The sequence below is a fragment of the Xiphophorus maculatus genome, chromosome 1 (genome assembly GCF_002775205.1).
Source record: "Xiphophorus maculatus strain JP 163 A chromosome 1, X_maculatus-5.0-male, whole genome shotgun sequence".
Lineage (NCBI taxonomy): Eukaryota > Metazoa > Chordata > Actinopteri > Cyprinodontiformes > Poeciliidae > Xiphophorus > Xiphophorus maculatus.
In genome coordinates this window covers 29,107,291-29,126,694 of record NC_036443.1, presented here as the reverse complement: position 1 = coordinate 29,126,694, position 19,404 = coordinate 29,107,291, and the positions used below count along the sequence as shown (strand labels likewise).

Here is a 19,404-nt window from a genome sequence, read left to right as displayed (position 1 = left end):
ACCCTGTCATACGCTGTCACACACATGAATATGTTGGTTCACATATTAAGTCGTTAAAAGACGAGCTGCGCCATCATCCTCCAACTATTTCCTGTCATCTTCTTCTTCGTGGTTTGCACCAATGGAAACATCCGGTTGTTAATCATGTGATTTGTATGATGCAAAAAAAGTGTTTCCGCTGTAGTTTTACGAACAAAACCTATTTCATCCTAACGCCAAAACATTTGATCAAAACACAAAAAATTGGCATCTTTCCATTTATTTTTGAAATGCCATATTGCACCATTATGTGCTGAATGGAATCACAGCTAGTGTTTACAGGTTTCACAGCGTTTAGTTTTACTTTAGCCAGTATCTGACCTTCACCAGAGCAGAGTGGAGGTAAATGTTGTGAGGCATGATGACGGCGCCCACGACGCCGACGGCCTGGGTGAGCTGAACCGCCCCGCAGCCTTCGCAGTACGGCACAAACATCCCCTTCAGCAGCTGGCCTTGGTCAGGAGCCACTGTCACGTACTGCAACACAACAGCTGCTTTAACTTTATAGGTGTAGGCAAATACATCTGATGTTTACAGCACAGCACAATCAGACATAAAATGGTGAAAAAAAATCAGACGAATGAGGCAGATTAGTGGCAATGATGTTGATGTTGAGTCGTTGAACTCGTATCTCAATGACAGAATATTCTTTGTACACTTAGGAAACTATAATGTAAACAATGGCATCCCACAAGGCACAAGTTTAGATCTCAGAGTTTTGTTACCCATATGAAATATGGACACACGGCATTAATGTATGCTGATGACACACGTGAATAACGGTGTTGAATTAAAGTGTTTTAAATTGTTTTCCAGTTAAAAACAACCTAAAGAGGAACGATCAAGCACACAACTTCAGTTATTACAACTACAAGCTACTGATCAGATCCAAAATCCTGGTGTAGTGATGGACTCAGAACCTTCAGAGTCACATAAAGACAGTGACCAAGTCGGCCTTCTATCACCTGAAGAACATTTCCAGGATTAAAATACTCATGTCTCTGTAAGATCTAGAGAAACTGGTGAAGAGCAAAGTAGTGATGATAAACCAACCTGAGGCAGAGTTGGGTGGGTTTTCACATACATAAAGAGTGGGCACAGTGTGGCAGGCCATTGTGCCATAAAATCAACTTAATCTGACTATTAAAACATGTGTTTTAAATAGAAACAACTACTTTTGACCATCCTGAATGGTAACTTAAGACATCTGCATTTACATTCTGATTAGTAAGAATAATAATTCAAGATATCTTCACTTACATTGTGACAAATCAAAATTCCTAATTCAAGAGATACCCAATTTATTTGGAGATACTCTTAAAGTTAGTTTTACCTAGTTATATTTTGCTTCCTAGATATTGAATCTTACATATTTCCTACCTAAAAATACAGTATTTACATTTTGAAAAATGATTGTTATTAACTGGAATTAGGACTAGTCAGGATAAAAAAATAAAAATGATTGCTCTTTGGTGTTGATAAGATGAGAATGATCAAACTTTAAATCCACCAAGACTATGATCAGCTGCAGAAAATAAGAAAACTAAACGTATGTTTTGCACATTTATTCCATGGCTCTGATTGGCTGAAAAAGTGCAAATATCAAAACAAACCAAAGTCCGTACCTCGTATCCAAATGTTATGGCCATAATAGTAATAAGAAAACCAAAAAAGGCCTCCAGCCTCCTCAAGCCTGCAGAAAAACACAGAAAGATTTAATTTACTCTTCCTCTCTGCTGTGTGAAGTGTGTTTCAGTGTCTGAAGACGTTGTGCTACGTACCGTACTTATCCAGGAAGAGGAAGAAGAAAGTGTCGATAATGGTGATGAGCACACCGGCCCAGAGGGGGATCCTGTCATCAAAACACACAGCAACTGAAGAAGCTCAATTTTTATGTTTTAGCACCAAACGACCTGTGATTCTGGATACCAAACGCCCTCAAAACGGCATCAACTTCTCACCAGAGACTCCCTTTGGAAGCCCATAGACAATGCTACAAAATATGTAAAGAAACATTGAAATAAAAAATTTTCCCCCTCATTTTATTACATTCATTTAGCATAAATGCTGCCTCATTTCTTCGGATTCTAGTTGGGAGTTCTGTGGTGGAAAATTCTCTCCTTTCGTGAGAAAATAAGTAATTTTTTTATATTAATCCAGTCAAATGTTATTTAATCTCCATTTTATGCTTGTTGTGCCAGTTTGAGGAGCAAAGCAACTTGATAAATTTGCAAATCAGAAAATGAGAATATAATTTTTTTTTTCTTAATTTTCCCTCTGTGAGACAATATACACTATTTTCTATTTCAGTGTTATTTTAACTTAGACTTTATAATAAATGCTGAAAAAACAGATTCCCAAATCCCAAAAATTAGATGTGTAAATATGTATAGCAATAGATGAGACAATTGGAGTAGGATTTAATAAGCTTTGTCTTCTTCATACTCATTTCTGGACTGGATAAGGAAGTTTTGTTTTTGTTTTAATGTTTAATTACTATCATGATGCACGTATTTTGTTTTTCTCAAATTTTACTTGTTCAAATTAAATATTTTTCTCCCTTCTAGCGCCCTCTGGTGGCCCCCACTTTGATAAACACTGCCACACCTGTGAGAGGACAGGAGGTTGAACGCGATGGCGCAGCCGATGACCTCCTGCATGTCGGAGCCGATGATCGCCAGCTCCACCATCAACCACAGCAGGATTCTGGGTACCTTCATGGAAAACATGGAGAAGTCAGTGAGTCCGCTTGAATTCTGCATCGCAGGCAGAAAATATGAAGGAAACAAGCATATTCATGATTTAGGATGGCCCAGTCAAAGTCCACACCTAAATCCAACCCAGAACATGTGGCCAACCTCATGCTGTACTTCCTGCTTTTTCAGCGGTCTCCAGTCTGCTTGGCATTCACACATGTATTCGAAACGCACCAGAGTTCACTTTAAACGATCGGAGACGAGGTTCGTAGACGGACCAGAGTTACAAACGTTTTAGACAAACGAAGCGGAGTTGGACTGAAGTGGACTAAACAGGGCTGGTGTGAATGTACCCTTTAAAAGAGTTTTATAGGTTTACTTTATTAAAAGAAATGCTACAATTTTTTAGGTGTTGATTGGAAAAAATGTAACAAAATTCAGTGAGTTATGTCAAAAGTACATTTAGTGAGTTATGTCCATGAAAACACTTGCTGCATTTAGCCAAGATTAATAAATTAATTAAAAGGAGAATTGGGTGCAGCAAAGTCAGCTTTTGAGTAAAAGTCACAGGATAGACTTGGACAAATAAAGCAAAAATCATAGCTATTTATAAACAAATAATTGCCAATACATTCTGCTATAAGATTTGAATTTGATTTGAATTTTTTCACACTGGGTGTGGTTGTCTCACAGTGGGGTACTGGCGGTTGCAGACTTCAGCCAGGTGCAGCCCGGTGACGACGCCGAGCCGCGCCGCCAGCCGCTGCAGCAGCAGGCCGATGATGGTGGCCAGCAGCAACACCCAGAGGAGCTGGAGGGAGGAGAGAGGAGAAACAGCGGAGGAGAGAACAGCATCCAAGAATTATAAACATAAAAAATCAATTATACATTCATCAGGTCAGAGCAGCTCTACTTCAACAAGACTTTACTCAGGTAAAAGTAAAAAGAAGCCGTCCAAGAAATTACTCAAGCAAGAGTAAAAAACTATTTGGTAAAAAGTCTGTTCATGTAACTGATCAAATTATCAATCATTTAATTGAAAAAAAATTACATCATCAGACAGACCAAAATATAAAGTGGAAATGTTGGTATTTTAAGGACCAATATGACAATAATTCACATAAATAACAAAAAACAACAAAATCAGACAAAAGAACATTTTGCCAAATCAGTTTCTTTCAATGAAACTTCTGAAACTTTAACAGGAACTGCAGGTGTGTGTCTGTGTCTGGTGAATTTTTGATTAAAACATGTTTGTTTTTCATTCAGTGGATAGAAAATACAAAAAAATTTACTCAAGTAAGAGTAGAAATACTTTATAATAAAATTACTCAAGTAAAAGTAAAAAGTACAATCAGGAGAACTTAAGAAGAAAATAACAAGATAAGAAGTCAAAATAATGAGAGTGAAAATGTGGATATACCAAAATGATTAGAAAAATTCTATGAAAAATAAAAATGATGGAAATGATGAGAAAAATATCTAAACAATGAGAAAATTACAAATAAAAATGAGAAAAGTATTTCAACATTGAAGTCGAAATGCGACTGATATAAATACCTGATAGAAACTTTATACTCATAAGACTAAATAACCAAACAAATTTTCTGTTTTTGCATATAAACTCCCTTCTTTTGTGGAAAAAGTCACCAGAAAATATCTTCTCTTCAATAAATTTTTTCAGTTATTTTCTCAATATTTTTACTCTAATCATGAAACTGAATTTTGATTTTCTGGTCATAATAATTTCCCTTTGCAGCCTGTATTTCTGTCTCTGTGTTGACTGAGTGGAAACTTTACTTTAATACACCTGGCATAACTTAGAAATTTACATTTTAACAAACTAATGTCAACTTTCCCCCATCTTCTGAAGAAAGGCACTGTTTTATTAGAAGATGTAAAACTTTGTTTTTTTTTCTGCTACCTTAAATCCAGCTTTAGCTCCTGACTGCAGGTCAGACTCAATGTTTCCCGGGTCCAGGTAGGCAATGCTCATCAGAAACCCGGGCCCGGTGAAGGCCCAGAGTTTACGCAGACTGAACAGTCTCTGTAGGAGAAATACAAGCTGTAAAGTTTAAAAAGTTATAAATTAAGTAAGCGGGTTGGTTTAGGTTACCTCAGTGTCCTCCTCAGGAACAGGGACTCTCTGCTCAAAGTACGTGGTCGGAGCCGGTTCATTGCTGCGGTTCTGGAGGAAAACCGAAGGCGTGGAGGATCCTCGGTGAGTGTGTGTGGTCTGGATGATAGCTTTCTCCTGGGTTTTCACAGAGTCGTCTGCGGAAACATCAACACATTCATCAGAAAGCGTATTTAAATGTTAACAGTTTGTTAAAAAGCTAAAACTGATGCATTTCTGCTCAAGTTAAAAATCCTCCCGCGCTACGATGCTTCAACTTCCTGTCTTCTTCTTCTTCTTCTTTGGGCATCAATTAAATAATCATCAACTCATTTAGAAATTGATTAATCACCAACACAGACTCACAAAATGCCATTTGCTGAAAAAAATCGACATATTCAGAACAGTAAGCCAAAAATGCACAAAAATATCTAGATTTTGCATTTAAGAAAAACAAAATGTATCTCAAGGAGCATAATTTTTGCTCCACCCTGTTCAGATTCACTCAAAGAATGCTGCCATTACCTTTTAAGCAATACAATTTTCATTTTCTTACTGAAAAAAGGAATTAAATTTATTGTTTATATTGACATTTTAATGCATACCTAATATTTTATAAATGGCTTAAGTGTTTAAGTGATAAATCAATAGAATGTGTTTGTGTTTATTCAATTAATCGATTAATCGTCAGAACAAATGGTTACTAAAATAATTATTAGCTGCAGTCTTTATGTAAGCAAGTAAAACTTTGTTTACAAAGCAAATTTCAAATTCCAGAGTTTGAAAGGTTTGCGTAAATGCCAACAGCTTGCGTCAACATGTCGAAATGATGCGTCTTAATCATAAATGAAGGATTTGCGTTGCTTAAAATCAAAGATAATCACCTTGTTGGCCTGGCAGATCAGGTTCTGGATCCAGGGGAATGCTGGGCGGCAGAGAGGAGATGTGGATGTTCTCAGGCGGGGGATTTCTACCTGGAAGCAACCCGGTAATTAAACTGGATTTAAAACCAAGAATAAAAATTACTGCACACACAAAACGAAACCCTACAAAAATACGGAGCCGTGAGAAAACACTTTTCATCTCAACTGTTCAGTCAGGGAGAAGAAAAGTTACATTATTTCACCAGAACAACTACAATTTATTCTTATTGCATATTTTTACTTTTCACCAGAATGAAAACTATTTTTTAACTTTATGCCTCTACATATTCATTCATGATTTACTAAGGAATAGTGTTGCTCCAAAAATCATGTTGCTTAAATGTGTGTAGCCTTTATTTATTGAGATTAAAAATCTTTTTCAAGAGAGACATGACTGTTAATGCAAAACGATTTGTTGAATTTTGCCTTTGCAAAATAAATAAAAAGTCTACATGCAGAATATGGCAAATTAGTCAGTTGATTCATTAGTGTATCTATTTATTTTATTGAGGACTACACCTGTCGCAATAAGTAACAAGTCAATTAATCGCATGATAGATTAAAACAAGCTCTATAATCTCAATTTTCATGATTTATTGTTTTTCTCTCATTTTTTTTCTTTCTACCAAAACCTGGACGATAAAAACCTTCACTTTGATGCTTTTGTCTCGACTAGCCCTTTTTATAAGGACAATTTTGTTTACAGATACTTAATTGATTTTATTTGTTGTTTTATTTGCTTATTTTGGATATTTGTTCATTAGAGTTTAAAGTTTATTGATTTTTGAGAATGTGTTCTTGCATTATTATGCCATTCTTGTTATATTATTATGAAAATATTCCCAAAACAACAGAATTATCGTTGATCATGATAACTTCTGAGACAATCTGAGAAAATGGATCTGTGACAGGCCTATTGATGACACTGCTTTGTGATTGTATTGTATGTTTTTAATTCCCAGCAGCCATTTTCATTGTGGGACGTTTTGGTCTTATTTAAGTGACAATGTCTCTGGAAGCAGAGACTTACGTGTTTCTTCTTTTACAAGCCACCAAGAAACAATTTAAGGAATTTAAAGCAACTCCCTGTTTAAAGACAAAAGGAACTGAGTCTGAACTGGGCAAACAAGATCTCCAATCCCTCAGACAGAACCGCTTCAAAACATGAACCACATGGAGAACGAATTAGTTGGGTCCTCAGGCACTGAGGACAAAATTGTCACCGTCCCGCAGTGGAAATGTGGGCTGATGCTATTTGAAACCAGAAGTCTCCAACCCTGCCTTCAAGTTCTGAAGAAATCTATTAATGTCTCCATTCGTTCAACCTAAACATTTTTAGTTAGCAAGATAAATATTTAGCTTTGAGCTATTTGTTTACATGTTAGCAACTCGCTAACCGGCTTTCCACAGGGGTTTTAGGCTATGAACACGTAAGTCCACTCAAATATTTGAGCTAGCTAAATATTTGAGTGACAAAAAAGCAAAATATTTAGCTTGTGTTGAGGCGCTTATCAAGCTCAAATACATTCACATGCTTTCACACACTCATATTCTCACACAAAGGCCCTTTGTAATTGTAACATCTATAGAAACTCCTCAGACTCCCGTCTCCCAGGAAATAGAAACTTAGTTGATATAATGACGTAAGACATCAGATGACCACCAGGTGCATCCGTAGTATAGTAAACGAATCTTCCCGTTTTTGATCAGATGCTGTATAGACTCGGTCACATCCACACCTAGTCTGTAAGGGTAAGCGTCTCCTTTTTTAGCGCTAAAAAAGAATAAAATAAGTAAAGTCTGATTACTTGTACTGGCTGATTTTCTGCTCTGTGTGCGGTACATTTTTGATCCATTTTCAACAATTGGTAGCAGAGGATGGTTTTGTGCTGAGACACGAGCAGAGATTGAACAGGCCGTTCCGGCGCAGCCTGACGGAGGCAGTGTTCTGGTGTTGGGCCCAAATATAAGGTGAGGAAAATTTTCCTTAAAAAACACCATAGCATTGTTTCTGTTGGACTGTCTAAATTCCAGAAATCAGCAGTGGATGGTGTTGCATTCTTCTTAAACCTCTGAATTCCAGCTATCGATTGCTGTTATATTGTGTGTTACTGAGTTGTCTGAAGTGGTCAACCATTGTTCGATTGTCAGCTGTTGTTCGTACTGCTTTTGATTTGTTTGTCTAAAGGCTTTCGAGTTATTCATAGGAGAAAAGGTTAAAGTTACTTAAACAGTTAATAGTCAAAGTAAAAGGTCGATTGGCTCTGTAGTGAGAACTGGTCGTCTCCGACCTTTCCTGGACGCGGGAAAGGGAAAGACTAGGTTTTGTCGGTTCTATCCTTGGGGAGTGCTGCCCCCTAAAAGAACGCGTTAGCCAATCTGTGACTTGCTCAAAAAACACAAAAGTGTTGAGAGGGGTCCACCATAGGAAAAAAGATAAGAGAATAAGATAAAGGCTGATCGCGATCTGTTCCTCTGCAGAGAAATAAGTGAAGAAAATAAGTGAAAATAAAAAGAGGACATCATAGGAGCTGAAAAGCGTGGATCCATTTCTGTGTATCTGTCAGCTGTGTGTGTGTCTGTCAGCTATGTGTATGTAAACGTCTGCCGCTGAGCAGACTTTGCGTGTTTAAATGTACTCTCCTTCGTTTATTGCAATGTCTTTTAAAACCATGGTAAACATTCGGGAATTATAATCTGTGGGAAGTTTCTTTATTTCATCTGTGGTCTTTGATTTTCTCGCCGCCGCGCGAAAAAAATCTTTCTGCTGTGTGTGATTTCCTCGCCGCTGTGCGAGCAAAAACAAAAAAAAAAAAAAAAAGGGAGACAGAGGCTCGCCGCAGTGCGAGGCAGTAAAAAAAGGCAGAAAAGAGGAGAGGTGATCTCTGGGTTGGAATATGGCGCAGGAGGTCGACATGGAGAAATATGATCCAAAGTGGGGCATCGGGCCATGGATTGCGCTCAGTGAGCAAATAGATGAAGTAATAACTTATCTGGGGGAACATGACGAATTCCAAACGGACGGGGACGGACAAAAAATACAAAATAAATTAAAAGGTCTGGTTGAAATGGGTGGAGGCGATTTGCTAAGCAGACAGCCCCTGGGGAAACATATGTTGCAGGGAATCAACAATTCTAAAAAACATTTGATAGACACTATGCAAAAAGAAGGAGAAGCAGGAGTTTTCACTAAAAGAAGCTGTAAAACAAACAAGCAGAATGCTGAGAGAGAACTCAGGCAGAGGGAAGAACTTTTGGTTTTCTGGCAGGGACTTTCACATGCATTTGAACACAAAAAACAAAAAGTTGCCACTAGCTCTGAACACACAAACATAAGTACAGACAATTCACTTCCTCCACCATATAGTGGAGACGAAACTCGGCCTTCCCAGGGCATTTATCCCATAGTTAACATTACACAGGGAATTTTAGCAGTCGAGGGGGAGACAGCTACCCCACAAAACGCTCCCGAAGTCCACACTGGGACTGAAACCCCGAACTGGACTATATTAGATCAGACCCCGTCCACACCAAATCCCACGGCTTGGTCTCAGTTAAATGACACCTTTGTCAGATCTGCTCAGAGGTTGCAGAACCTGTGTGACAGAGCAGAACAGATGGAGAGAGGAGAGATAAAATCTAATTTAGCCAAAAACGTTCAAATTAAAATGGATGCAAATGGAACGTGGGTTTCAGAGGAGAACTTTACAGATAAAACTGATGAACTGAGAGAGGTCTATCACATCTCGTGCCCTCTAGAGAGCATGCGTGGCTTAGGCCTTCACACAGCAGAAGGACAGCACGCCCTGGTTGGGAGCAACACAGGGGCTTATCCTCTTTTGAAAAACAGTACTGGGGGTCAGAAATATGTTCCCTTTCCTCTAGGTGACAGGGATGCAATAGTCGATAAACTGCCCAGCATTACAGCTGGTGGGAGTCTTTGGTTGGCAGAGTTAGACCTGCTGACCTCTGGAATGACTCTAGCACTGGGAGATTTCAGAGCAATAATGAGCAGAGCTATGTCTGGCATGGTTATGAGAGACATAGAACACGCAGCAGGGACCCAAAATGTAAGTAATTCTACTCCAGCACATCAATTCATCACACCTTTGGCACGGGAAATAAAAAGGCAGTTTCCACTGGCCACAATCGCTCCCATCACCAGGTTTGAATGGGATTACAGCATGGATCCTAAAGAATACATAAATAAAGCTGCAGAAACCTGGCTCGGACAAACTACAATTAATCCAAAAGGCCCACACTCAAACTTAACTGAAATGTTTAGAGAGGCAATCTTGAAAGGTGTTCCTGAACAGGTTGTACAATCTATGAGAAATAATCCAGATTTAACAGGGTGCGAGTACGTTAGATGGGAGAGGCATCTGCTTCATCACTTATTAAAGGCACAAGATGAGTTGAAGAAAAAGCAGTCTGACACTAAGGATTTAGAAATTCAGCTGTTGAAGCTCCAATTGCAGGAAGCAAAACAAAAATTGAATAAGAAGACAGATAAAAAAGAACATGTGATGGTTATTGCAACTTCCTGGCCAAACACTAATCAGACTGGGGGAGGACTGGTTCCTCTTCCTGTTTTTTCTGTTTCATATCCTCAAAACAGGTACAGAGCGTTTCCTCGTGGACGGGGAAGGCGTTTGGCCGGTCACGAGGGCGGTGCTCCGTGGAGGGGTCGTGGGGCGCGGATCAGGGGACCACAGGAGGACATATGCTACCGATGTGGATGGGTTGGACACTGGGCAAAACATTGCTGGGCCATACCAAATCACGGGGAACCAGGTATGATCCCCCACAATCCCAATGTTATACCTGGACAGTCTTTTCAGGGGAATAACGAGCCCACACAGAACATCTAGTGACACGCCCCTGGAGACCCACAGCCCAGCATGGGAACTGCAGACCCCATGCTGTCAGCAACACTGGAGGGGAGAGAAACACACTTCCTGGTGGACACAGGTGCTACACACAGCACATTGAACTTTGTTTCTCCCCTCAGTTTGACGTCACAAACTGTATCTTTAACTGGGTTCTCAAGGACAGAACAAAGTCTGCCTTTCACTAAGCCTCTGACCTTCACACTGGGCAATCAGCACCTGCAACATTCTTTTGTCAGCTCTCCCACAACTCCCGTCAATTTGCTAGGAAGAGACTTACTGATAAAACTGGGAGCAACAATTATGTGCTCTGTGAATGGATTAATTGTTTCATTTCCCGATGGCACGTCCCTCCCTTGTGCAAACTTTCACACGGATGGACAATTTCTCATGCAGCCAGTTGTTTCTGAGTATGCAGACATATATTGGGGCCTTTTAACGAACTTACCCTCCAGCTATCTAATGTCAACGTTTGTGGACTGGAAACCTTGGCTCCTGTGTCTGTGCTCCTACGTCTCTCCTCCGGATTCCCCCCCCACGTGACCCTGTTCTACGACAGAGACGTCTCTGAATGGTACCAGGAACCTTTCCTTTCCACTTTGGAGGAAACAACCTGGGAGGTAAAAATCTCAGATATTCGTGTAGCTCCAGTTGGTGTAGCTGCTGCTGTCTCTTTCACAGAAACACAGTCAGAATGTTATCAAATATCTGATGAAGCTGTGCCTCACATCTCTCTCTGTTTGCACCCTGAGCACCAAGCAAAAGAATTGGGCCCAATGATGAAACGCTCCCTGGCAGCCACAGATTGGATTGCGACAGCAGTGCCAGGTTTGTCTTTCTCCCCTTCTCTTGACACATATAAGATCAGCTTTTCAGGGTCTGAAACAGGTGGAGCTACATCATGAACAGGTGTCCAGACATCACGGTAGGGAAAAATCAGACCACCCTTTAGCGGCTCAATTAATCACATCCATGCCCACATCTCTCTGGGCGGAAACGCCTACAGATGTGGGGCTTGCTTCCTGTTCTCCTATTTCATTTCAGGTGGACTCTGAGAGACCCCTCTGGATTCCTCAGTATCCACACAAACCCGCAGCTGAACAGGGCATCGCAGAGACAATAACAGGACTGAGTGAGGCTGGAGTGCTGGAACCCTCACAGTCTGACTGGAACACACTCATTTTGCCAGTGCAGAAAAAAGGTACTGGCAAATACAGAATGGCTCATGACCTGAGAGCAGTAAATGCAGTTCTGAAAACAAAAACGGTGGCAGTTCCTAATCCATATGTCTCCATTGCTGCTTTGACTCCTAGCCAGCAGTGGTATAGCTGTATTGATCTGGCAAATGCATTTTTCTGTGTCCCACTAGCTGAAAGCTGCAGGGACTACTTTTCATTCACTTTCAGGGGAGAACAGTGGCGTTACACCAGGCTGCCACAAGGTTTCGCCCTGTCTCCAGGGCTGTTTAACCAGGTTCTGAAGGATGTTTTGCAGGACTGTCCTCTCCCTCCACAAACGACCCTCATCCAATATGTGGACGACCTTTTGCTGGCTGCCCCCACCGCGGAGACCTGCGTTAAAGCGACCTCCCTGGTTTTGCAGCACCTACATCAGGCGGGTTTCAAGGTTAGTAAAAATAAATTGCAGATTGCAAGAAAACAGGTTTCTTTTCTGGGCAGGATAATTTCTGCAGGCACAACTAGCATGTCTCCTTCCCACAAGCAGTCCATTTTGCAACATCCGAAACCCACCAGAGTCAAAGACATGCTCTCCTTTCTGGGTTTAACTGGCTACAGCAGAAGCTACATTCCGTCTTACACGGATCTGACCCAGCCGCTTCGAGCCTTGGTTAATGAACAAGGCATGAGAAATCTGAATAATCTCCTCTTTTGGACAACTGAGGCAGAACAAGCTTTTATAGCTGTAAAACAACACATGTCGTCCGCTGCAGAGCTCTCCATGCCAGACTACACTTTGCCGTTCTTTCTGGATGTTTCTGTTACAAAACTGGCCGTTAACAGAGTTTTGTTCCAGAAAAAAGGGGGAGAGAGAAAAGTACTGATGTACTTATCTGTAATGATGGACAATATGGAAAAAAGGCATCCCCCATGTACGCAACATGCAGCTGGGATAGCCAAACTCATACAAAAAACCGCACATATTGTCATGGGACATGCACTGCAAGTGTTAACTACACACAGCGTGGTGGCATATGTAAACTCACAGAGTTTCACCATGACGGCGTTGAGACAACAAAGGCTTTCCAAAGTTCTGGAAGCTCCAAACATTTCATTCACTCATGAAGGCATAAATATGGCAGACTGTTTTGCAGACGGAGAACCACACGAGTGTGCAGAGTTGGTGGCAAAGTCAGAAAAGGTAAGACCAGACCTGGAAGCAACTCCCTTGATTGGACCAGAGGTGAGACAGTTCTTCACAGATGGGTGTTGTTACAGACACCAAACACAAGAACTAAGAGCTGGTTTTGCAGTAGTAGAAAGCACAAAAGCAGGCTTTCTCACAAGAAAAGCAGAAAGACTGGAAGGAACAGCGTCTGCGCAGAGGGCAGAAATAAAAGCAGTGATCGAAGCGTTAAAGCTTGCCCAAGGATCACAGGTAAATGTGTACACAGATTCCGCTTATGTTGCAGGAACAGTGCATTTGGAACTTTGCCAGTGGATGAGGGCGGATCTCTGACCACCAGCGGCCGAACCATAAAACATGAGGCGGAGGTAAAAAAAAAAAAAAAAACTTGCGGAAGCATTGCTATTGCCAAAAACAGTAGCTGTAATCAAATGCAAAGGTCATGACTTATCAGACACAATGATTGCAAAAGGTAATCAAGCAGCGGACAGAGCAGCTAAAGTAGCTGCGGGGTACACCAATTTGGCCATGGTGTGTTCCTCGGAGGAGGAATTACATGACAAACTCACACTGGAGGAGGGGGTAAGATGCCAAAAGGGGGTGCCACTTGAAGAGAAAAACATGTGGAAACAACGAGGTGCCTCTGAAACAAATGGATGCTGGAGGGGCCCAGACGGCAGGTTAATTCTGCCCCCTGGGAAAAAACAGGAGCTGTTTGAGGAAGCTCATGGGGTTGGACATGTGGGAATTAAACAGATGTTGCACAACCTCAAAGAATGGTGGCAACCCCAAATGATCAATATGGTGAAACAGTTTGTAAATAATTGTGAAATGTGTGGACAGGTTAACCCTAAGAAAACTTTGAAGCCACATCAGGGACAGTTTCTTCCACCCACATGTCCAGGGAAAGAGGTTGTGTTGGATTTCACTGACATGATAAACACGGTGCAAGGCACAAGATATTTGTTGGTTTGTGTTGATGCTTTCACAGGATGGCCTGAAGCGTGGCCAGCAGCGAGAGAAGACAGTAAAACGGTCATAAAATGTCTGATCAACCATTACATCCCCAGGCACGGTTTTCCAGAAAAAAAAAAAAAAAAAAAATCAGATCAGACAATGGAACACATTTCAGAAACAAGGACCTGCAAACAGTGGAAGCTCATCTTGGTTTGAAACACAAGTTCGGTACGGTTTATCACCCGGAATCCTAAGGCAAAGCAGAATGAATGAATCAAAATTTAAAAACAAAATTGGCTAAAGTTTGTGCACAAACTAAATTAACAGTGACCAAGGCGCTAGAAGGACTTAAGGCCCTTAGTAAAACGATGCATGAGCACTCTGGAGTTTCAAACCCCTTGGATAAGTGATTCACTGATCTGTTTGGAAAATATAAAGAAATCATCATCTCTTTGCTCCTTTCTGTGACAACTTTCCTTGCCCTCCTGATCACCTGTGGTTGCTGCTGTGTCCCCTGTCTGAGGTCATTGGCGGTGCGGTGCATCACCTCAACCATAGAGAAAGGCAGCAGTAGTGATGGAAATCCACCTGCCTATCAGATGTTATCCCGGAGACGTGAAAGAACCGTGAAATTCCAGATTGCCAGAGTTTAAGGGCAGTACTAGTATCCAGTGACAAAAGAAAATTTTCCTTCACTTTAATGTTCTTTATATAATCCATTGATTTCGCTTTTGTTGTGTTTTTTCTTGCAGAATGAAGTCCAATCCTTTCTGGGTGTGCCGGGGTGTGAGACTGTGGGCGCCTTCCACGATTGTTGGACCGAGTTACAGCCGAAATCCCACACTGAAGCCTTCCAGGCAATGTCGGGGTTTCCCAGCGACCGCGCCGGCTCTACATCTGGACACACGCAGAAACTGATTTGACGTTGAGAGGTCTCGCTATAGAGAGGCTGCAGTGATTTGATTTCATTACAATGATTAAAGTTTGATCAGAAAACATTTTTACTTACTTTTAATCCTAGTTTAATCATGCCAGTGTATTTTGAGTGTACTGCCTTTAATCCTGATTTACTTTATTGATTTGATGTTTTACGAATGTGTTCATTGTTCTGTGCCTTTCAATACTCAGAATTCTAAGCTTTTCTTACCATTTCATTAACTTTGCATCCTTTTCGTAGTTCATTAACTTTTACATATTACATAGAAATCTCACCTTTTAGTCTTCTAACAATGTGTTCATTTTTGCATACTACCTAACATTTCACTGCCTTTACAAATAATTTTAACCTAACACTTCACTATAAGTTCCACACACTATCCTAACATTTTGTTCACTTAGCACTTTTGTAGAACTTAACAACTTCGTAGCTGTGACTTTTCACCTTGTTTTTAAATACTAACAATAAAACAACAAAAAAAAAATACAAAACCTAACACAAAATTTTAGACTTTGCTCTTTTGAGTTCATTACCCTCCTGTGGCATGGCGTTGACCTGAGGTAACTACAGAATGAATATAATGAAAAATCAGGCATATGAAGTAATAATGACAACAAAAATGATTAAGACAAAACAAGACTACGGATAACATTTTATTGAAAATAAATATAATATATAAAACAGAAACAGCTGACATAGTCATGCCATGGGTGGTTGACTAACATTTCCCTAAACCCCAACACCCTTCAAAATTTTGTTTCTATTTGTGCATTTCTCCAGATTGTAAGGGGGACATTGTGATTTTTTCCACCGCCTGAGAGGCCAGGGGTGCCCTGTCCGTTTTTACCCCCAAAATATGTGATGAAATGAAATGACATGAAATAAAGACATTGGTTGAGGATGTGGGAGGACGAAGCCTCAGGGGGAAGTTTTCCGGAAGGGACAGTGTCTACTCGAGGATGTACAGCCCCCCTCTTTTATTCTTTTCGTTATTTTCCATTTTTCTTGTTTTGTGTGGTCTCGTTGAGACCAAAAGGGGGAGCTGTTGAGGCGCTTATCAAGCTCAAATACATTCACATGCTTTCACACACTCATATTCTCACACAAAGGCCCTTTGTAATTGTAACATCTATAGAAACTCCTCAGACTCCCGTCTCCCAGGAAATAGAAACTTAGTTGATATAATGACGTAAGACATCAGATGACCACCAGGTGCATCCGTAGTATAGTAAACGAATCTTCCCGTTTTTGATCAGATGCTGTATAGACTCGGTCACATCCACACCTAGTCTGTAAGGGTAAGCGTCTCCTTTTTTAGCGCTAAAAAAGAATAAAATAAGTAAAGTCTGATTACTTGTACTGGCTGATTTTCTGCTCTGTGTGCGGTACATTTTTGATCCATTTTCAACACTTGCTACCAAAATATGTAGTTAGAAAGCTAAATAGCTCCAAACTAAATATTTAGCAAGCAAATAAACTCTGAGTTAGCTAGGGTATCTCAGAGTTTAGCTAAATAACTAGCTAACTAAATATTTAGCTAGCTCAGAGATAAATATTTATCTTGCTGATAAAACGCTGCTCTCACCATTCTCTACAGAAATGCTGTAATTAAACCAAACTTGAGGGTTTTTGAGAATCGATGGTTGGTTTGAAGTCATGCCTCAGTAACAGGTGGCACCATTAGGTGTCGCACTTTCTGCAGCCTGAGCCTCCATAAAAGGGAAGCTGGAAGGATGGTGGCCAGGTGTCAATTTCCTGTGTGTTTTCCAGCTGTGTGTTGGACCAGCTGTGTGTTGGGCCCACGTTGTTTGCTGGCTGTGGTAGGTTGGGGGAAACCGTTTTAAAGTGATTCTTTTAAGCAAGTTGCGCTGATGTGGTGTTTTTGTACAGGACTGTGCACCACAAATTTGGAACAAACTTCCAGAAAACTGTAAAACAGCTGAAACACTGACTTCCTTTAAATCTCAACTAAAAACCCACCTGTTTAGGATTGTATTTGAAATGTAATCAATTACAAATTTATTGATGGAACTTGACTTAATGCTGTGTTTTGATTGTTGATTCTATCTTTCATTGTGTTTCTGTGTTTATGATGTAAAGCACTTTGAAATGCCTTGCTGCTGAAATGTGCTATACAAATAAAATTTGATTGATTGATTGATTGATTGTGTTCGGGTGGAAGCGTTACCTGGGTGTGGTTGTTTGACGCCGCAGGTAGGTTTTGTACATTGGTCTCTTTTAATCAGAAGCAATTATATGGTTATATATTTTTATTTGCTAGGGTTGCACCAGATCGGCTACACCAAGGTTTGATCTGAGAGTGTTGATTTATGCAATGCAGGTAGGCAGAGTTTTAGGTTGATTTGATTAAAATGATTTGATAAGCATTTAGTAATTTTTGTGTTTTTGTTTTACAGTTTTTGCACTGCCTCCTGCTGTCCTTTTAGCGTTTGGTTTTCCTTTTTGTTATCCGCCCAGTTAGGATTGTTTTTCTTCTTGTAGTACTTGTGAGGGCTGACTAACAACCTTCCATTTATTTTGTTTGTTTTGTTTTTTGTTTGTTTTGGGACACTTCCCTGAATACTTACATCCTGTTTGGTGTGATCCCCATGACGGGTTGACAACGAATGGATAAAGCTAGCGGGGAATCCTTTTCATGTATGCAACAATAAATATTAATAATTAACTTAATTCCAGTTGTTGTTTATTGCGCTTTGGCTTGACAGAAGTATAACAGCTCCACATCTCAGGTGGATTTTAATAGCAGATGGTGTGTCCGTAAACAAGTTCTACTAAATATTGTATTATAACCGAACAGAGAAATGCAACTCCTATCATGAATATAGACCAGCAAAAATCCCTACAAATTACAATGAAATACTGCTACTTCCGGTGGGCGCAGGAAGTAAGACCCTTAATCGTTTCCCCAGCAAGCCTCCCAGGAATAAGGTGGATAGTTATGTATAAGACTGTAAGTTTGAAAAGGACATGAATCATGACGCAGATTTTCTTTCTTCTTCCAACTTTCTTTTTGACGTCCCATTGTATATCATTTGATCTTTCCTGAGTGTCTGTTTCGATTTGATTTGCTCCACTCCCCCTAGTGGTCCGGAGCACTTTGGAGCAATATTTGGATATCTAAGTAGCTTTATGACCTAAAATATTTAGCAAATATATTTATGTTATATTTTTAGTTATTTGGAGTTTCGTGTTTTGACATTAGCACCTGTTGGTCACTGCAGTCTGATTTAAGAAAACTGCCAGTTTCTGATTTTATGGTTTTTTTTTTAATTTTAAATTTAAAAGAAAAAGGAAATATGCCAAATTTACAAGAAAAACAACTTGTATTTCAGTTTTAATAAAGTTAAATAAACTTCCTGTTTCCAAAGCCAACAGTTGATTATTATTATCTGAATTAAACACACAAAGATCATGATGATTTTTAAAATTCATACAAGTACTATAAATATAAATACTGTTAGTTTACAAATCACTGAACGGCTTAGCACCACAATACATTAAAAATCTGCTGTTGTTGTATCAACCTTCCAGACCTCTCAGGTTCTGGTTCTGGTTCTGCTCTGCATCCCCAGAACCAGAACCAAACGAGGAGAAGCAGCTTTCAGCATCTATGCACCACAAATTTGGTACAAACTTCCAGAAAACTGTAAAACAGCTGAAACACTGACTTCCTTTAAATCTCGACTAAAAACCCACCTGTTTAGGATTGTATTTGAAATGTAATCAATTACAAATTTACTGATGGAACTTGACTTAATGCTGTGTTTTGATTGTTGATTCTATCTTGCATTGTGTTTCTGTTTTTGTAATGATGTAAAGCTCTTTGAAATGCTTTGCTGCTGAAATGTGCTATACAAATAAAATTTGATTGATTGATTGATTGATAAGAAATATATGTTTTAAAATATCACAAATGGTAATTTTATTGAAACTAGTCAAAAACACTTCACGTCACGGAGTGAACCTCACACTTTAAGGGGGTCAAACTAAAATATAACATCATAACTTTAACAGATGGACATTTTCTAACGGGAATCCTGCATCTCTTCCAATTTATCTACTTCAGTAATATCAGTTACTGTTGCTCTGTTATGTGGGTCTTTATGACTTAAAACCTCTTTTTGTTGCTTAATGTAGCCATAAAAACACATTTTCTGCACCGGACAGCAAACCGGAGACAATTTAAAAACATTATTACAGGAAACGAGCATGAACTTCGTCACCTAATCCATTCCTGTAATAAACGTCTAAAAATAAACTGACAGGAAGAAAGTCGCCTCGGAGGTTTTCCCTTAAAGCAGAAACATGTCTGCTCGGTTAAAATCGGGTTGAGTTAAAACTCACCTGAGCGCAGGAAGGAGAACATCTTGAGCTGCGTAAAGATGCTAGAACCGGGCCATGAGTAGAACCGAGCCGGCAAGCTTCCTCCGGTGAAATGATCGACTCTCTTCCTCGGTGTTTC

At 39.9% G+C, this 19,404-nt stretch overlaps 1 protein-coding gene and 1 long non-coding RNA gene across 3 annotated transcripts in view; one reads left to right on the top strand and one right to left on the bottom strand.

Annotated features, from left to right (window-relative positions):
* Positions 1-2,695, top strand: part of LOC111609927 — a 13,375-nt gene extending 10,680 nt beyond the window's left edge. Inside the window, exons 2-3 of the long non-coding RNA XR_002753406.1 lie at positions 1,786-2,043; positions 2,607-2,695. This is a non-coding gene — a long non-coding RNA (uncharacterized LOC111609927). The remainder of the gene's footprint in view (positions 1-1,785; positions 2,044-2,606) is intronic.
* The window catches only part of LOC102217852 (natural resistance-associated macrophage protein 2-like), a 23,903-nt gene extending 4,499 nt beyond the window's left edge, over positions 1-19,404 (bottom strand). Inside the window, exons 1-9 of one of the 2 annotated variants that reach the window (XM_023341376.1) lie at positions 19,287-19,404; positions 5,736-5,825; positions 4,852-5,009; positions 4,660-4,782; positions 3,427-3,546; positions 2,647-2,753; positions 1,821-1,891; positions 1,665-1,732; positions 361-516 (exon numbers count right to left, since the gene is read on the bottom strand). In XM_023341376.1, coding sequence (XP_023197144.1) covers positions 361-516; positions 1,665-1,732; positions 1,821-1,891; positions 2,647-2,753; positions 3,427-3,546; positions 4,660-4,782; positions 4,852-5,009; positions 5,736-5,825; positions 19,287-19,308 — 915 coding nt within the window. In that variant the 5' untranslated portion in view covers positions 19,309-19,404. Of the gene's footprint in view, positions 1-360; positions 517-1,664; positions 1,733-1,820; positions 1,892-2,646; positions 2,754-3,426; positions 3,547-4,659; positions 4,783-4,851; positions 5,010-5,735; positions 6,485-19,286 lie in introns of those variants that run through there. The other variant, XM_023341372.1, reaches the window with a different exon arrangement.